Source organism: Ascaphus truei, chromosome 4, assembly GCF_040206685.1.
Source record: "Ascaphus truei isolate aAscTru1 chromosome 4, aAscTru1.hap1, whole genome shotgun sequence".
Taxonomy (NCBI): domain Eukaryota; kingdom Metazoa; phylum Chordata; class Amphibia; order Anura; family Ascaphidae; genus Ascaphus; species Ascaphus truei.
Genome location: NC_134486.1, coordinates 86,654,588 through 86,670,342, shown reverse-complemented (window position 1 = coordinate 86,670,342; position 15,755 = coordinate 86,654,588). Strand labels below are relative to the sequence as shown.

The window sequence follows — 15,755 nt, the reverse complement described above, 5'->3', positions numbered from 1 at the left end:
TTTTTGATTGGGTGTCAATATAAGAACGGCATTCTTTACCCACTAATTTACAAACCCCTCCTTGTGCTGCCATCAGATAACCCAATGCCATACGATTTTGCAAAACTACTGTCCTTATCTATTGCTGAACCTTAAAAATAGCGTCTTTTAGTATTGTGAAAAACAACATTTATATTGACTACTGAAAAATCCCCTTTTGCATATAAATCATACATTCCTAACAGGGTATTAGACTTCCCACTACTCTCTTAACTGAGCTATTTTTAATAATTAATGCCTTTCAATTTCGTATTCTTTGCTTAGGTATGATGAACATTATTTAAATTCTATTTCTGATCATAAGTGGGGGTTGATGTGGGTTAATATTTCCTAGGAGCGACTGCCCAACACATACATCTTACATACTACATTTACTCAGAATATCGGAACAGACAAAATGGCTGCCATAGGCAAAATGGTTGACTTGTGATCCTTTCCTTGTGGTTGACACACGCCCTTGGGTGACCTCCCCACCTTCCTCTTTTCTGATCTTCTCAGCCCCCTCTTCCTTTAGAGACAGTCTTTTTAAAGAACAGTTAACCATATCATAGTCCTGCCGGACCAAAAAAAATAGTCCCATAGTACATAACTTGATTCCTTTCTGGCCATTGTATCGGCCCAGTTGATTTCTTTTTTTTCGGTCTCTTCTTCTGGGGGACTGCTGATATCTTCATCACCAAAAAGAGACATAGCATCGGTGGGGGGGTTGCAACGCACTTCAGGACCAAAGTTTTGCTGTTCATAACACAGAGAGTAATGAGTAGGACAGACACACATACAAAAACATCCACTAGCTTCGCTCCCAGCGAAATAATCTAACCACCAAGTCCCAACAAATCCCAACCCTCATCTCTACCTTCAAACACTGGAACCACTTTCCCAAATATCCTAACCTGGTCTAGTTGCAGGATAATAATTTATCTATCCTTCTATCACAGAGTCAATAATTTCCCTAGGGTAAACTTGTATTTCTACTCCCTTCATAACCAATTTCTTATATATATAGTTCTACAAATATCTTATAGCATCTTGTCTTTTTCCAAGGGGTTAAATATAACTCTCGTGTTCCTGGAGTGCAATTTATTGGGTATGTATAGTACATTGGTATAGATTGCACCTAAGATGTGGGCTTTGTTTACCAGGATTCCATTATATAACAAAATATTCTTTTTACTACCCTATCGTCTTTATGTGGACACCACTTACAGTATATAAACCTAATAGAATAAACATTGTAATTAAAATAATAAAACCTGTAAAAAGAAAGGTTATTAAAAAGTTCAAAGTTCATATGTTGAGGTCCGATTTTTCTTCCTATGAACTTTTTCTCCTTTTTTTGGTTAGTGCCGGGTTTTCTTATGAACCAAAACACCAACTGAGAACGGCTGTGTCTTTAGGCCATCCCTCCTTTGTTGAGGATTAATTTTGAAGCGACTGTGGGTGCACTTGTGTAACATGGATCCAGGAAAAATACTCTGATTGGGTAGAATCTGGAATGGGCCTCTCCACTTTAGATGAAAAGCGCTTTTGCGTCACCTTTATCTTCATCTAATTGGAAGGACTGCACCTGGACATGAGACACTCAGACAATTGCATTAGTTTCACACAATAGATGCTGATTAATATCGTCTGTTTTAGAACATAATCATACAACATCAAATCTACAAGGTACCTAGGGTGACCATTGGTCTTCCCATGAGAGAAAATTATATCTGATTGTCACATTAGGCTAGGCCAAATACACCTTTATATTTAAGGGATCAATCACAAGGCAAAACGGTGGTTCATTCGGATAAGACCTTGAAAACACAAACACAAGAAACAGAGAATATACTTTGGGGGACCTTATACTTATTAGGAAAATAACTTGGGGAGATTTGGACTCAAAATCCAGGAGTCTGGGGGCACAGGGAGGCCCTGGTGTAATTCACACTGCGTTCCGTCAAATCATGCCTGCTTGCTGGGGAAAATTAAGTGACTACCAGCACTTTGGCCCCACAACTCCTGCAACCAAAATAATTATATTTCCACCCAAATATCCTCCTAAAACTGACACACAAGAAATTTCACAGTTCCGCTAAGGGAATATGATATAGAAAATAACAGGGTCAGTTCACTTTTCAGGCACTCCATATCTGAGCTGGGGCATTGGAATGCTTCTTCACATGTCATTCATCAACCTGGGTTTAAATCACAGGACAAACACAATGCATTGCAGGTTTAGAACTCATAAAACAAACATGTAGACACAAGAGCTTGCACTCCACTATTTGCACCTATCATGTGGGGTTCTAAAACCTTCTCTTCTCTAAGATACCAGCTGAGAATACTTTGCTTGGCAGACAAGACACGCCAAAATATCACCTCCCTTTCCCCTCATGTGCCAGGAGACTCTGTTCTCATAAGCATATTCTGTGCAGCTATTTCTCATAAGGGGCCACCCATACAAGGCAATCCACTTATAAGTTTGCACAGACAGCTGCAGGCCCATGAGGCAAAGGGAATACACAGAGAATGCATTAACTAGCCCACTGGCAGTTAATCCTACATACACAGTTCCTAGTTTATACCCATGTGGGGGTATAAAAAGGAAAAATTACAGGCAACCTAGTAAGGTACAATATTATGTAACCATGCTGTAAAATGGCTACAGTCATCTCTCCTGCTGACAGTAAGGCCTGGTAAGTTATGGGCATGCCAGCAGTAATTATGGAGGTTTGCCCTCACACCCTGGTGAGGTGCCCTATGTATGGATGGGAGTGATTGCACCGAGGGGTGCACCACAGAGGAGTTCCTCACCAGGACCATCCACAAGCGGACGCTGGGATCCTGATGAGATGGAGGCGCTGCACTGGATATAGGTACGACTCAAGTACAGTACCTCAGCTGCCTGTCTGGGTTGGCAATCCCCACACACCATCATACGGGAGACTAAGGAGTCCTGTTGCCAACAGGTGCACCACCAGACACTACACTAATGGGGGCTGCTTAGACCACAGGGGCCAATATGAGATTGGGTGGGTCAGGCCAGAAAATCCGTTACAATTATACCCAAGAGCCAAGAGCTGACACTCTCAGCCCTTGCCATATGGTTTCAGGGGCAGCCAGCAATAATAACAGCAATAACACCCTCCTTTTGTTCACTTGTATTACATGTGAACAATATCATATAAAGGATAACAGCATTTAAAGCATAACCTTAATGGAATTGCTTGATGTATAGCAAAAGTAACCTAAAACCTTTGGGTATAAAATTTTCATAAAAAAAATCTCAAAAGAACCCTAATGAATATAAATATAATCTGCTATAGTCTTCTGACAGAAACTTTTAGAACACAAAATAGCATCTGATTTGCTGAAAGAACAACCTGTAGCATAAAAACTTATAGACACAGATTTAAAGGTGGGACACATTTGAGAGAAAAAGATGGTTAAAAATGATAAAATATTAAATATTTGATCAACTTTGCAGAAAAATAATTCCATAGAGAACCCTCTAGTATATGAGACAGAGTGGCTCAGTGAGCAACGACACCGACCGGCACTGAGAGCTTGAAGCAGGGGAGCTGGTTCAATTCCCAGTGTCGGCTCCCCGAGACTCCGGGCAAGTCACTCTATCTCCCTGTGCCCCAGGCACCAAAAACGTAGACTGCAAGCTCCACGGGGCAGGGACCCGTGCCTGCAAAAATGTCTCCGCAAAGCGGCGCGCACAACCAGCAGCACTATAGAAGAACATGCTATTATTATTAGTATACTGGCAGACCTGGTCAGGGGCCGTTTTCCTTGTACGTTGCTTTACTGCTATTTCGGGGTCTGCACACTTATACATGGCTCAGCACTAGAGTTTCTGTGCTGATTACATTGGACTAGTGGTTACTTTATCCACCTGTTCCCACTGCAATACACTAGTGATTCTATGCAGTTCATCAGTGATCCAGAACATTACATTGTGTTCATACTATAGGATCTGAGCGTTTAATATTTGTTTTAATCCCCATTATTTTACACGGATATTAAAGATTTAAGTTTTAACCACTTCGTTACCCACCCACCAGGTGTTTAGAGTGCTCATTTTGGGTTACTGTCCTCTGTTTATTGGAACTCTATATTAATCAATTTACACCTGTTTCCATTTCAAACCATACTGTATAACAAGCTCAAATAACTCTCTGGGCTTCCTGCCAAAACCTTGTAACAGAAAAATGGTTAATTACTGGTTACTGCAATACAATTTGGGACAGCTTGAAATATGCAGCTCTTCACACAGCCCGACAATGTTTCTGGTATTCAAAACTTAAAACTGGATCTTTGTTAAACAGAAAATTGTAGGCTTTAACATATACTTTTAGATAGTTTAGTTACTGGTTATACACAAAAAGAGCACAGAGCGCAGATACAAAACAAACAGAATTTTACGCTTCTTTCACACATTCAACCAGTTTTTACAAAAAAATAACAGACACATATTTTCTTACCTATTTTAATAAATAGGAAAACAAAACAGTTTGATCCTGCAGAATAAATTAATAAAGATATCCCTTTTTTTTCTTCATATCATAATTAACTTCTTTTTTTTTTTTTTTTTTAACTAATTTTTAAAATGCTGAGCTTCTAGTTAGCTTTGTGTCTAGAATATATTTCGCCTGTTATTCTATATAACTTATTCACCTGATTTTATCTGTGGAGATTTAGAGGAAAAGAATTATAATTCTGGTTAAGGAAATAAATCGCCTGGCCAGTACGATAAACATCCTTATTATTCCAGTGACTGGACTGTTTACAAAAATAATTCATCCTTTCTTTATTCTTTTTCTCCACAGATACCCAAAACTTTAAATTAGTTTATATTATTGTGGTGGTGTACACCTTTTAAAAATTAAATTTCAATCATGAGCAATTAATTATATTCTTATTTTAGAATCATTTGCAAGTCCTGAATAGTCATTTTGTATACATACAATAAACCAGTATTCTTATTATTCAATGCAAATAACACTTTCACATAGATAGAATTCACCCAGATTCTTACAAGCACACATACAGGGATTACTCAATCAATCAACCTTTTTTTTTTTTTTTACCATATCCATACTTAAAAATAAAACATTCTGAGGGAAAAAGAAACCTATACCTGTTATACTCTTATTTTCCACTTTTCAATTCAGACAGGAAAATATTATTAATTTATACTTAATATATACTCATACTCAGTTAATGTTGCACAAATAATTTGAGTTTGCATGTTCGTTTTTCCTAAGAGGCATTCACGATTTTTAGTACATTCCTATGCCTGTGTAAAAATAGCTGGAGGAAAAAAGGTGGGGGCTACTTGCAGCTGCTTATTACAATACATACAGGCGAGAGAGAGAGACAGCTGATTTTGCCACTAACAGCGAGGGAGAGGGCTGACAGGTTAGTGTAAGTTCATTAGATGACAAAATGTTAGTGCCCATAATGAGTTTATACAGGAAAGAAATCTTAACACTTTATGCGCACGTATTAATAAATCATTATTAACTTAACTTTAAACAATACTTACCTTCACTTAACTTTAAACAATACCTTGACTTAACATTAAACAATCCTTATGTTAACTTAACTTTAAACAATACCTTGACTTAACATTAAACAATCCTTATGTTAACTTAACTTTAAACAATTTTAACTTAACTTAACTTAAATTGCCACGCTATTTGAAATCATATACTGTCCGTTTTACTTATCAGGGACTTACTGTACACTTGATTAAACAATAGGGACCCACCCTTTGTTACATTAATCACAGACTTACCCTCGATAAAACCAAAGGGACTCTCACCCTTTGTTACATAAATCGGGGACTTACCCTTGATTAAAGGGACTTACCCACGATTAAACAATAAGGACTCTCACCTTATGTTCTTTTGCCCTTATAAATTTAGGTTGTTTAGTTTCGCAGAGGAAAAGGTGAGAAACAAATAAAAAGAATCTTTACTCACCCTTTTTCCTGTGCGAAATCCCACTTCTGACACCAAAACTGTTAGATCTCTACAGATCAGGTCCTTCTAGGGCAAGCAAAACCTTTTCTCCCGGGAGCTACTGAAACGCAACAGATATGGGATGCTTTCAATTAGCGTAGCATATACGAGCTCGGAGCTGTGAAAATTCAAGGAAGCTAGTGGTTGAATTGTCACAACTAAATTTTAATGATTCTCAAGCAGGTTTATATACACAAAGCAGGGACAAAAATACAGTTGTCATCTGTTACAAATATGGGTACACATCTAAATTTACATGTATCCTTCACATAATGCCTTTTCTGTAGAGCTTAAAACATTTAACTGCTGAGCAAGAGACATATACAATGGTGACTTATAAGGCAGCCCTATCCTCTGTTTTAACAATATTTTGACAGGCATTGAACAGTTGGTCTCAAGCTATTTACGATAGCCTCCCGTGAAAATAGCAAGGCCAGCGTATTCTTTTTAACCTTATCAATTCCAGAGGACAGTTTTAACCTTACAGTAACTGTTTCATACGCTCATAATATACATTTTCTTTAACTGTGCACGCAATGTCTTGTATATAATGTATACCCTGTTCATTTATGTAACTGTATTTGTGACCATGTATTATTTGTTTTACTCTGTGCCCAGGACATACTTGAAAACGAGAGGTAACTCTCAATGTATTATATCCTGGTAAAATATTTTATAAATTAAATAAATAAATATTGCTTTATTCTTGACCTCTTTGTTTTTTTAAAGGGCATGGCTCTCTTACATAAGTAATAGGAATAAGGCCTGTTCAATTAAAGCAACGTTATTTACTCCCCATTTTTTTATTTTATATTTATGCATTTCAACTTTAAAAAAAGGAGTCTCCTGAACAAGATCGCCCTAGTCGCCCGGTTCCTAAATATGGGCAAAAAAAAAACAGAATCATATTTATCAAAGAGAAAAACCTAATGTTTTTTATTATCATTTTTGTCTGATTAAGCTTGTGGTTATTTTCTTTCCACTAGTTTTGCAGCTGGGGGACTTTGATGATGCTAAATATCTGATCAGTCATTTATCTGTTTCAGATTTTAAGTATCAGGAGCTTTGCAGCGGTGGAAGAACTCTTCAGAATTTCAGCTCATCTTCCAATCAAAGTGCAATGACACATGCAGAAGAAGATGAAGTGCGAATAAAGGAACTCTATAAACAGCTGTAAGCACTCACTTGTGTTTTATCATAAATCAACCACAGCCAGGCTAGGTGTATAATATAGTTTAGATATTGCTGTAGTTGTTAATGAATGGCATTGAAACCATTCTGGCAATTAAATGATATAACAGGGAGGTGCCCTTTGTCACCATTATTATTCGCACTAACGATTAAAGCCCTGGTATACACTATTAGGAAAAATGTTAATATACAAGGAGTCACAAAACACTACAAAGCGCAAACTCCCCTCAGGCACTCAATTCTCCTCCTCACTTTTAAAGCTTTACACTCTTCTGCCCCTCCTTACATCTCAGCACTAATTTCTCACTATGCACCATCCCGACTCTTGCGTTCCACTCAAGGATGTCTTCTCTCTACCCCCTTTGTATCTAAAGCCCTCTCCCGGCTTAAACCTTTCTCACTGACTGCCTCACACCTCTGGAATGCCCTTACCCGACTAGTACCCTCTCTATCCACCTTTAAGACCCATCTTAAAACAGACCTGCTTAACGAAGCATATGAGTAGCTCCCTGGTAAACGCTATACTCCTGATACTTAAAGCTTGGCCCCCTGCAGACACACTTACTAGTATGCCCTCTTACTGTATCTGCATGTTCCTCCTACCAATTAGACTGTAAGCTCTTCTGAGCAGCGACTCCTTTTCCTAAATGTTACTTTTATGTCTGAAGAACTAATTTCCATGTTCTGTTATTTGTATTATTTGTTATTTATATGATTGGCACGTGTATTACTGCTGTGAAGCGCTATGTACATTAATGGCGTTATATAAATAAAGACATACATACTGTAACGAGTGCTCACCACAAACAGGACGGGACCCGCGAGGCTCAGGTAGGGATAGTGATATACACCGACCTACAACCGCGCAACCGCGTCCGGAGTGCAGAGTGGAGGTCGTGTAGCCGGGTCAGGGCAGGAGAGGTCAGATTAGTCGTGATACTCGCCGTGGTCTAGGATTGGAGAAGTCGGGTGGTCGTTGTGCGTAGCCGGGGTCCAGGAGTAGAGAAAGTGGGAGTCCAAATACAAGCCGAGGTCAGGGGTCAGAGAAGGGTACAAGCTGAGGTCAAAGGTAACAGAGAATCAAGACAGAATGCAAGAGCAACAGCAGGGCTGCAGGATGCTTGAGGCAAGCACTAGAAACATAAACAGAAGTTTATGCTCAGCCAATTTGCCTAAGGGCTGGCTGAGCATATAAAGAACAGAGAGCCAATGGGAAGGCTGCAGGCAATGAGTCATCACAGGTAGACTGTGTACTGATAGGCAGGGGCGGAGTGTATCGCAGCTGTGGAGTAATTAATGTTGTTAACCCCTCGAGTGCCCTTGGTAATGCAACGTGGGCGTGTAGTGGAGACGGGAACGTCCACTGTTGTACCGGGACGCGGCCGTTGGGCGCAGCCTAGGTCCGGTCCCGGGAGGAGAACTGTAGTGCAGCGCACGCGTAAGGGGCATCACCCAATGCATCATGGGACGTGTCACGGGGACGGGACCAATGTCCAATTCTCACACATACATACAATAAAAATAGGAGAAAAAGAACATAGTGCAAATGTGTACTACACAAAATTCAGTGGTGATAACTTTAGTGAGTGCCCACTCACGTGGTGAAGGTGATTTTCAAGTGTTTTCAGAAATCTGATCTGGATCTGATGAATAATGCAGAAACTGTCCGGGACCAAAAATAGAAGAAGAGGTATATAGTGCAACACAGTTTAATTTAAAAAAAAAAACATATATGAGCATTGAGCCCATTAAATTCACATGCTCCAAATCGAACACAAGCAATATGACCACTCTGGGTCCTGCAGTATTGGCGTCTCAATCGTGCTCAGCTGGTAGCCGATAGCAGTCTCTCCATGCGTCTCTCTTCCGGGTTCACCGGCGGGTGACCTCACGGATGTGCTTGACCAATGGAAACCTCCAATCCTGGTTCCCTCGATCTCAGCAGTGGAAGTGGAGAATAAATCAGTACAGAGGCGCTTAGTGTCCACGGAACTCAGGGACCACCCTACACGTTTGTTTGGCTGACCGAACTTCCTCAAGGGTGCAGTGATAGATGCTTTGCGCCGCCCCCTTTTCGCCGTGATGTCGACATTAGGGACTATTTATACTGGACTTGTGCAATAAGTTTTATCACTGCACCCCTGAGGAAGTAGCATTCAAAAACTGGTGCCCAGTGTAACACATTCTAGCAGTCAGGATTTTGTTTTTGCTTTCTGCTGCAGTGTGAAGGAAAGTTCTAGAAACACATCTGAGGAAGAAACACAGCCGAACGAAACACATAGGGTGGTCCCTGAGTTCCGTGGACACTAGGCACCGCCGTGCTGATTTGTTCTCTGCTGCCACAGCTGGTGGTACTGCTCTAAAATAGAGAAATTCTGGAGAATGGTGCAAAATTTAATTGAAGAAACTACTGGAACCAAAATCCCATTGGATCCTTTGACCTTTATTTTAGCCAAACGTATAGAAAATGTAAACTCATGCAGTCGTAAATTAACTTCCCACATTTTGACTACTTTGAGATATCTCCCCCTTCAAAAGGCACTGTAGTCCTGCAGACTAGATGAAATCATGCTAACATTCGCAGAGATAATGTTAGGACTATCAGAAAAAGGGGGCACACCTGGACATGGTCTGCAAACTTACAAAGGCTTTGGCCAAAGACTGTAACTAAGTGACCCTCACTTATGAGAAAAGAACAGATACGTATTTAACTACCGATTATATGATTTATCATGTTGGATGTAGCATTGGCGTTCTCTGTCTCTTGTTTATACAGTCTTCTGCACGAGAAAGTTGATCAATATTGAATAATACCACTCAAGTTGGATAAGTATGTATGTATCTTTATTTATATAGCGCCTTTAATGTACATAGCGCTTCACAGCAGTAATACACGTGACAATTATATAAAGATCAAATAATACAAATAACACATAATGGGAAGAAGTGCTTCAGACATCAAAGTAACATTTAGGAAAAGGTGTCCCTGCCCCGAAGAGCTTACAATCTAATTGGTAAGTAGGAAGAACGTGCAGAGACAGTAGGAAGGTGTTCTGGTAAGTGCGTCTGCAGGAGCCAAGGTTTATGTATGAGGTGTAAAGCATCAGCCACAGAGCTACTCAAATGCTTCCTTAAGGATGTGTGTTTTTTAAGATGGGTCTTAAAGGTGGATAGAGAGGATAGTGGATAGTGACTGTTCATCAGGAAAGATAAGTTGATGGTTTGGACGTCAGAATACACATTTATTGAAAATACCAACTTGCTGCTGTCTCTGCCATAAAATGTTATGAAAGTTTAGCAGCCTACAAAAAAAATAACAGTCAAGGTACGAAAAGTAAGTGATAACCTCCTTGAGCCTAATAGAATTATGGCAGAATTAGAAATGCCAGGGAGGATTGCTGTCAGGGTAGAGCTCGGCACGGAATAATGGGAATTATTTAACAAAGTGTCCCGGCAGCAAAACTGGTGAAAAAAGCAGAAACATATCTATCAAAGAAAAAATCTGAACGCAGTAGAATTTTATTTTTTTATATTAGGATGTGTCGTCACTTATGCAGCAGAAAAACTTTAAGTTATTCCATTGCAGACATGTGGGACGGAAGAAAAGGTCAGATATAGAAAGTAAACGGTAACCCTTCAAAATTAGCAAGAAACCAAAGTATAGGTTACTTATATATAGTATATTTAGAGAACGCCAAGATTGGAGATAGAATTGTGTGCCAGGGCAGGGTATATAAAATAGTGACATTGATGAGAAGTACTGTAGTGCAAGAGAAATATCTGAAGGCGTGAATGCAAACACAGTGAAGTAAAACTGGGGATTGGAAAGCTTCATGAGCGGTTTGTCAAATTCATGTTATTTTCTACAACAGTGGTTTTCAACCTTTTTTTGGTTAAAGAACCCAAGAATTCGATTGAGAAATTCTGGGGAGCCCCCCCCCCCCTGGCGGCCACGGAACCCCGGTTGAAAATCAATGTTCTTCAGGATAGACAACTATGGCACTTGATGTCTGCTTATTTTAATAACAGCCCTACTACAGATCAGTATGTTATGTTATGCTCACCACAAACTAGACGAGACCCCTGTGCTGAGATGGGATGGTAGCCACCAGCCAAAGACACGGGGATCCCGTCCGGAATGTAGAGTAGTCTTGCTGGCCGAGTCTAGGGCAGGAGAAGTGAGAGTAAACGTATACTTGCCGAGTCCGATGCGGGAGAGGTCCAGAACGAGCGTGGTACTATTGCCAAAGTCAGAACTGGAGAAGAGCGGATGGTCGGAGTCCAGAGCCAAGGGTCACGGCAGGAGAGATACGGATGGTCAAAGTTCAAGCCAAGGTCAGGGTTCCAGAGAGCGAGGGTTCCAAAGGCAGGAAGAGGCGGTACACGGGTAAGCAGAACTAGGACAAGATAACAAGACAAGGGAGGCAGAGGCAAACACCAGGTAACAGAGTCTATGCTCAGCCGAAGTGCCAGTGGCACAGCTGAGCATAAGTAGCAGGCAAGGACCAATCACCCCAGGGGGTGGAGCGGGGGCGTAACCCTCCCGAGGAGCAGGGATAGGTCGGAAGGGGAGAGACAGCTGGCAGTACTGGAACTAATGAGTTCCTCTTGACTCGTCGCTCGGGGGCGTTGCGCGTGCGTCGCGCGCGCGTCACATGCCGGTGATGTGTCTCACTTCTGCTTTCCAATCCCGCGGTGCGGGGTCTGCGCCTGCACAGCGGGGACTGACACTCCCAACGGGAGCGCACTGCGCGTGCGGGGAGAGGCGCGTAACAAAGGAGGACAGCGCGGAAGGTTGCCAGCAAGTGTCGGGCCGGAGCGGAGGTATGTGCGGGTGCACGGAGTCCGCGCGGGGCACCGCGAGTCGTGACACAGTATAAACATGTCTCAAATTATTGATCATATTTATTTTATTATCTGTCTGTCTCTATTCTGTATTCCATCACGACATACAATGATGTCATCGTCAAGTACATTTCAATAAATAATGCATTGATCAATGTAAACCTCAGAATGCCTTCATAAGTGTGCCAAAGGTCCTATTCCCATTTTACAGTGAGAATACAAACGCAGACAATTTCTTATATAAAGGGTGATGTAGTGTCACATTGCTGATTTCTCAAATCTATCTCTTTAGGAAGCGGGAACGAAACCTTTTGCTTGACGTCATGACAATCATGTACACTCGGAGATGGTTCATGGAAGAAGCAATCCCACATGTCAAGAGAACCCTCAGGAAATGTGGGGTGTTCTCAGAAAATACTTGCTAGATATGGAACTTTGATGATACAGTATTTGTACAGAATGCCAAGAACAATATGCTCTGACCGTGTCCACAGCAGCTGTTTTTAGCAAATTGAATGTGGGGTATAATTTGGTGTACATATGTTTTTGAAGAATCATAACACGCCTAAAACTACAATGCTGCCTCTGTTTCACCACATCCTGTCTTTGGAATAAGTTTCTGGACGTTGTTAACTTGTTACAGGATTGTGGTTCTGACTGAGCCGTTGGATGACTCACCGGATTACAACTAAAATGGGCTGGGGCTTTGCCAGTTTTTTTTACAAACTGTAAAACAATACAGTAGATACGTGGTGAATGGGCACTTGAGCACTGCGTGTAGTGAGCACATTGTACAATGCACCATCACAGCATGCATCAGAAATGACTTTGGAAAGATGACCATATGGATTTATATGTACTGCCATTTTTTAATTAATTTGTAGGTCCAAAGAGAAGTCCGCCAGAATTTCTGGTATCCTTTATCACAAAAACAATGACATGCATTATTTTAATTTATCATAGGCAAATGTCCCTTACAACACATTGTTGTAAGTCTTTTTGCATACTATGTGTAACCCCCCTAGTGGGATTAATATTGCCCATAGCAGAGGTTAATAGGGAGTTGTGTATATAACAAAAAACAAAGAAGCCCAAAGCTACATCCAATATGACAAAAATATACAATGAAAAGAGCTTGCTGGGTATCTGTGTGGTTAATAGGGAGTTAACAGGTTAATGTTTAGGACAGGCCCCAGCTAAGGCCTCGTCCCCACTGCACACGGCTGCGAGCGCTATGTGGTGTGCGGAGCGAACAAGATATGGCCCTCTATGGCACTGGCCCCAGTCACTGCCGCCTCGTGCCTGCACAAAGCACGATGCGCGACCGACTTTGCCAAAAGACAAGATTTTTATCTTTTGGCATGGTGGCTGAGTGTTTGCCATGTCACAGTGGCGGTTCAGCCAATGAGGGCGAACCAGCAATGTGACATCATGGCCATGCCCCCACCACGCCCCCCCATCTCAATCTCCTGCTCTTTTCCTGACACACAACCACAGACCACAGGTCGCGTCTGAAACTGGTGCACGTACCAACAGGCACTCCAACGCGCGCGTGCACATAGTGACTGGGGCCATAGCCTAACTGTAACCAATTCCTTGTAGCTTATTTTATGTAGCATATTTCAGGTGATCAGTGATGTTGCCAGAGCAGTCCCTGTTAGGTGACCAGCCCCTCATTCGTTCCAGAACTTGCAGGAACTAGCACCTGCTTACGTTAGATCCTATTGGCTACAGATGTTTGTATCTTGCCCAGTTACAGGGGCAGGATAGCGACATCACTCAGGGGTATAAAAGGAGATGTAGAAGCTTCCAGATACCAGGCTCCTGGAGGACACCAGAGGAGAGCAGTCTCAATGTGTTAAGTTTATGGTGTTACTAGTATGTCTTTATGTGTACCTTTAAATGAAGAATGCCCTTCACACCGTTTGTTGTTTTGCAACAAACAAAAAAGTATCCCCAGCTAGAGAGGGCCCCTAATGCTTTATTAAGAGGCCATGGCTGCTATCTATTTCTCAAGGAGGACTTGTGTGACTGTGAAAAGCAAGGGATCCCTAAACCAGGATTCCTAGGAACTGTCATAACTAAGGTTTCTCTAATGCCAGCTCTTAAGTATATGCACGGCAGGTTGCTAAGTGAAGACAGCTACAGTAGGACATTGTCAGGCTGATCGGTAGACCGGAACCTGGATTGAAGTACACCCCCATGCTAAGCATAGGAAAATACCTGGGAGTAACTCCAGATCACTGAAGTGATAGAAATGCAGTTCCCCTTAAACGTGGCCAAGGGTAGGTGATTACACGCCGTGTGTACGTCCCTGGGAAGCTGTCACCCACGGAAGAAGTGTGTATGAAGCATTGTCTTGTCTCAATAAAAGAAATCTGTATTGTTATATAAAAGTCCCTGGCGCCCTTCTTACCAGCTTGCAGAACCAGCCAGCCCGAACACCAGCACCCTGTGGAAAAGGTATGAGTCTACACTAACTTACATCACTATCTCACACACCTGTGACCCTCCTTTAAGTAAGAGCCAGGCAAGGAGGGGTTACATATGTAAGATGCTTTGTATCTGAACATTATTTAAGCAGAAATCCCCCCCCCATTTTCATTTAACCGTGTTATTCCCATTTGTTCCCATTACATTTACCTTATTTACCGGTACAATGAAAATATCTAAAATAATTCAAATAAAAAGAGCCGTCCAATAGAAAGCCAGAACATCATACTCCGATTACATCACCGCTGCTTGTAGGCCTGTGGGAGTGAGGCTGAATCAGAGACCATTTTGATTACCCGAAAGGGAACTGAAAGACAGACAAATAGAAAGATAAATTTCTTGGTAACTGTTCCCGAAGCCAAGAATTCTGTTGGTTAGAATCAGCATTAAAACAAAATGTCAAACAAATGCCTACTTTAAATCCCCAATCCATGCTGCAATATTTGTATTATGTTATATTAACACTTCAACATTAGGGTGTCCCAGTCATGTACATAGGAGGCACCCCCCCCCCCCCATAAAAAGATAACTATTATACTTGATATCTCTTGAAAAAGCAGCCTCCAAATAATACCTTCCTTGTGACCTGGTTGTGTGTCATAATGTGGGCAGAAGAGATTGGATTTAAGGCAAGGTTTTTGACGTCCGATAGCTATGATTAGTGATGGTGCTACAGTATACTAACCAACAAAAAGAAACAATTTCTGCAACATGTGTCTTTCAGTTGCATGTTTACTTTGGATTCAATAAATAAAGGGAATGGTGTGGATCTATTGCTTAACTCGTTCACTGCCAGAGGGGACTGCAATACAAAGGGTTACAATGGGTTAACACAATAGACTTCATGAAATATGAATGGTATAAAGAAACAGTTGAAGAAGTAACATTGGTCCTGGAAAAAGCCAGAAAACTCTTGTTTTTCACTTTTATCGCAGATCCTCTTTTAATTGTAATCATGTTGTTGGTAGTTGTTGATGTAGGGATTGACCCTACATAGGTACAACTAGGCGTGTACTCGCAAAAAATCCATATATTTTCTATATTTTTTGGTGATCTAGGTCCGCTTAATACAGCATTTATTTGATGGGATGTAGAAGTACAGTTAGGAATGCACCTATTTAAAAGGAAAAATGTTCTCTTTCTCTCCACACTTTGTTGTTATTTACAGCT

At 41.2% G+C, this 15,755-nt stretch overlaps 1 protein-coding gene across 1 annotated transcript in view; it reads left to right on the top strand.

Moving 5' to 3' along the window:
* The window catches only part of LOC142492924 (uncharacterized), a 97,220-nt gene extending 82,177 nt beyond the window's left edge, over window positions 1-15,043 (top strand). The window contains exons 9-10 of the mRNA XM_075596163.1: window positions 7,103-7,229; window positions 12,385-15,043. Coding sequence (XP_075452278.1) covers window positions 7,103-7,229; window positions 12,385-12,517 — 260 coding nt within the window. The 3' untranslated portion in view covers window positions 12,518-15,043. The remainder of the gene's footprint in view (window positions 1-7,102; window positions 7,230-12,384) is intronic.
* Window positions 15,044-15,755: the final 712 nt, after the last annotated feature.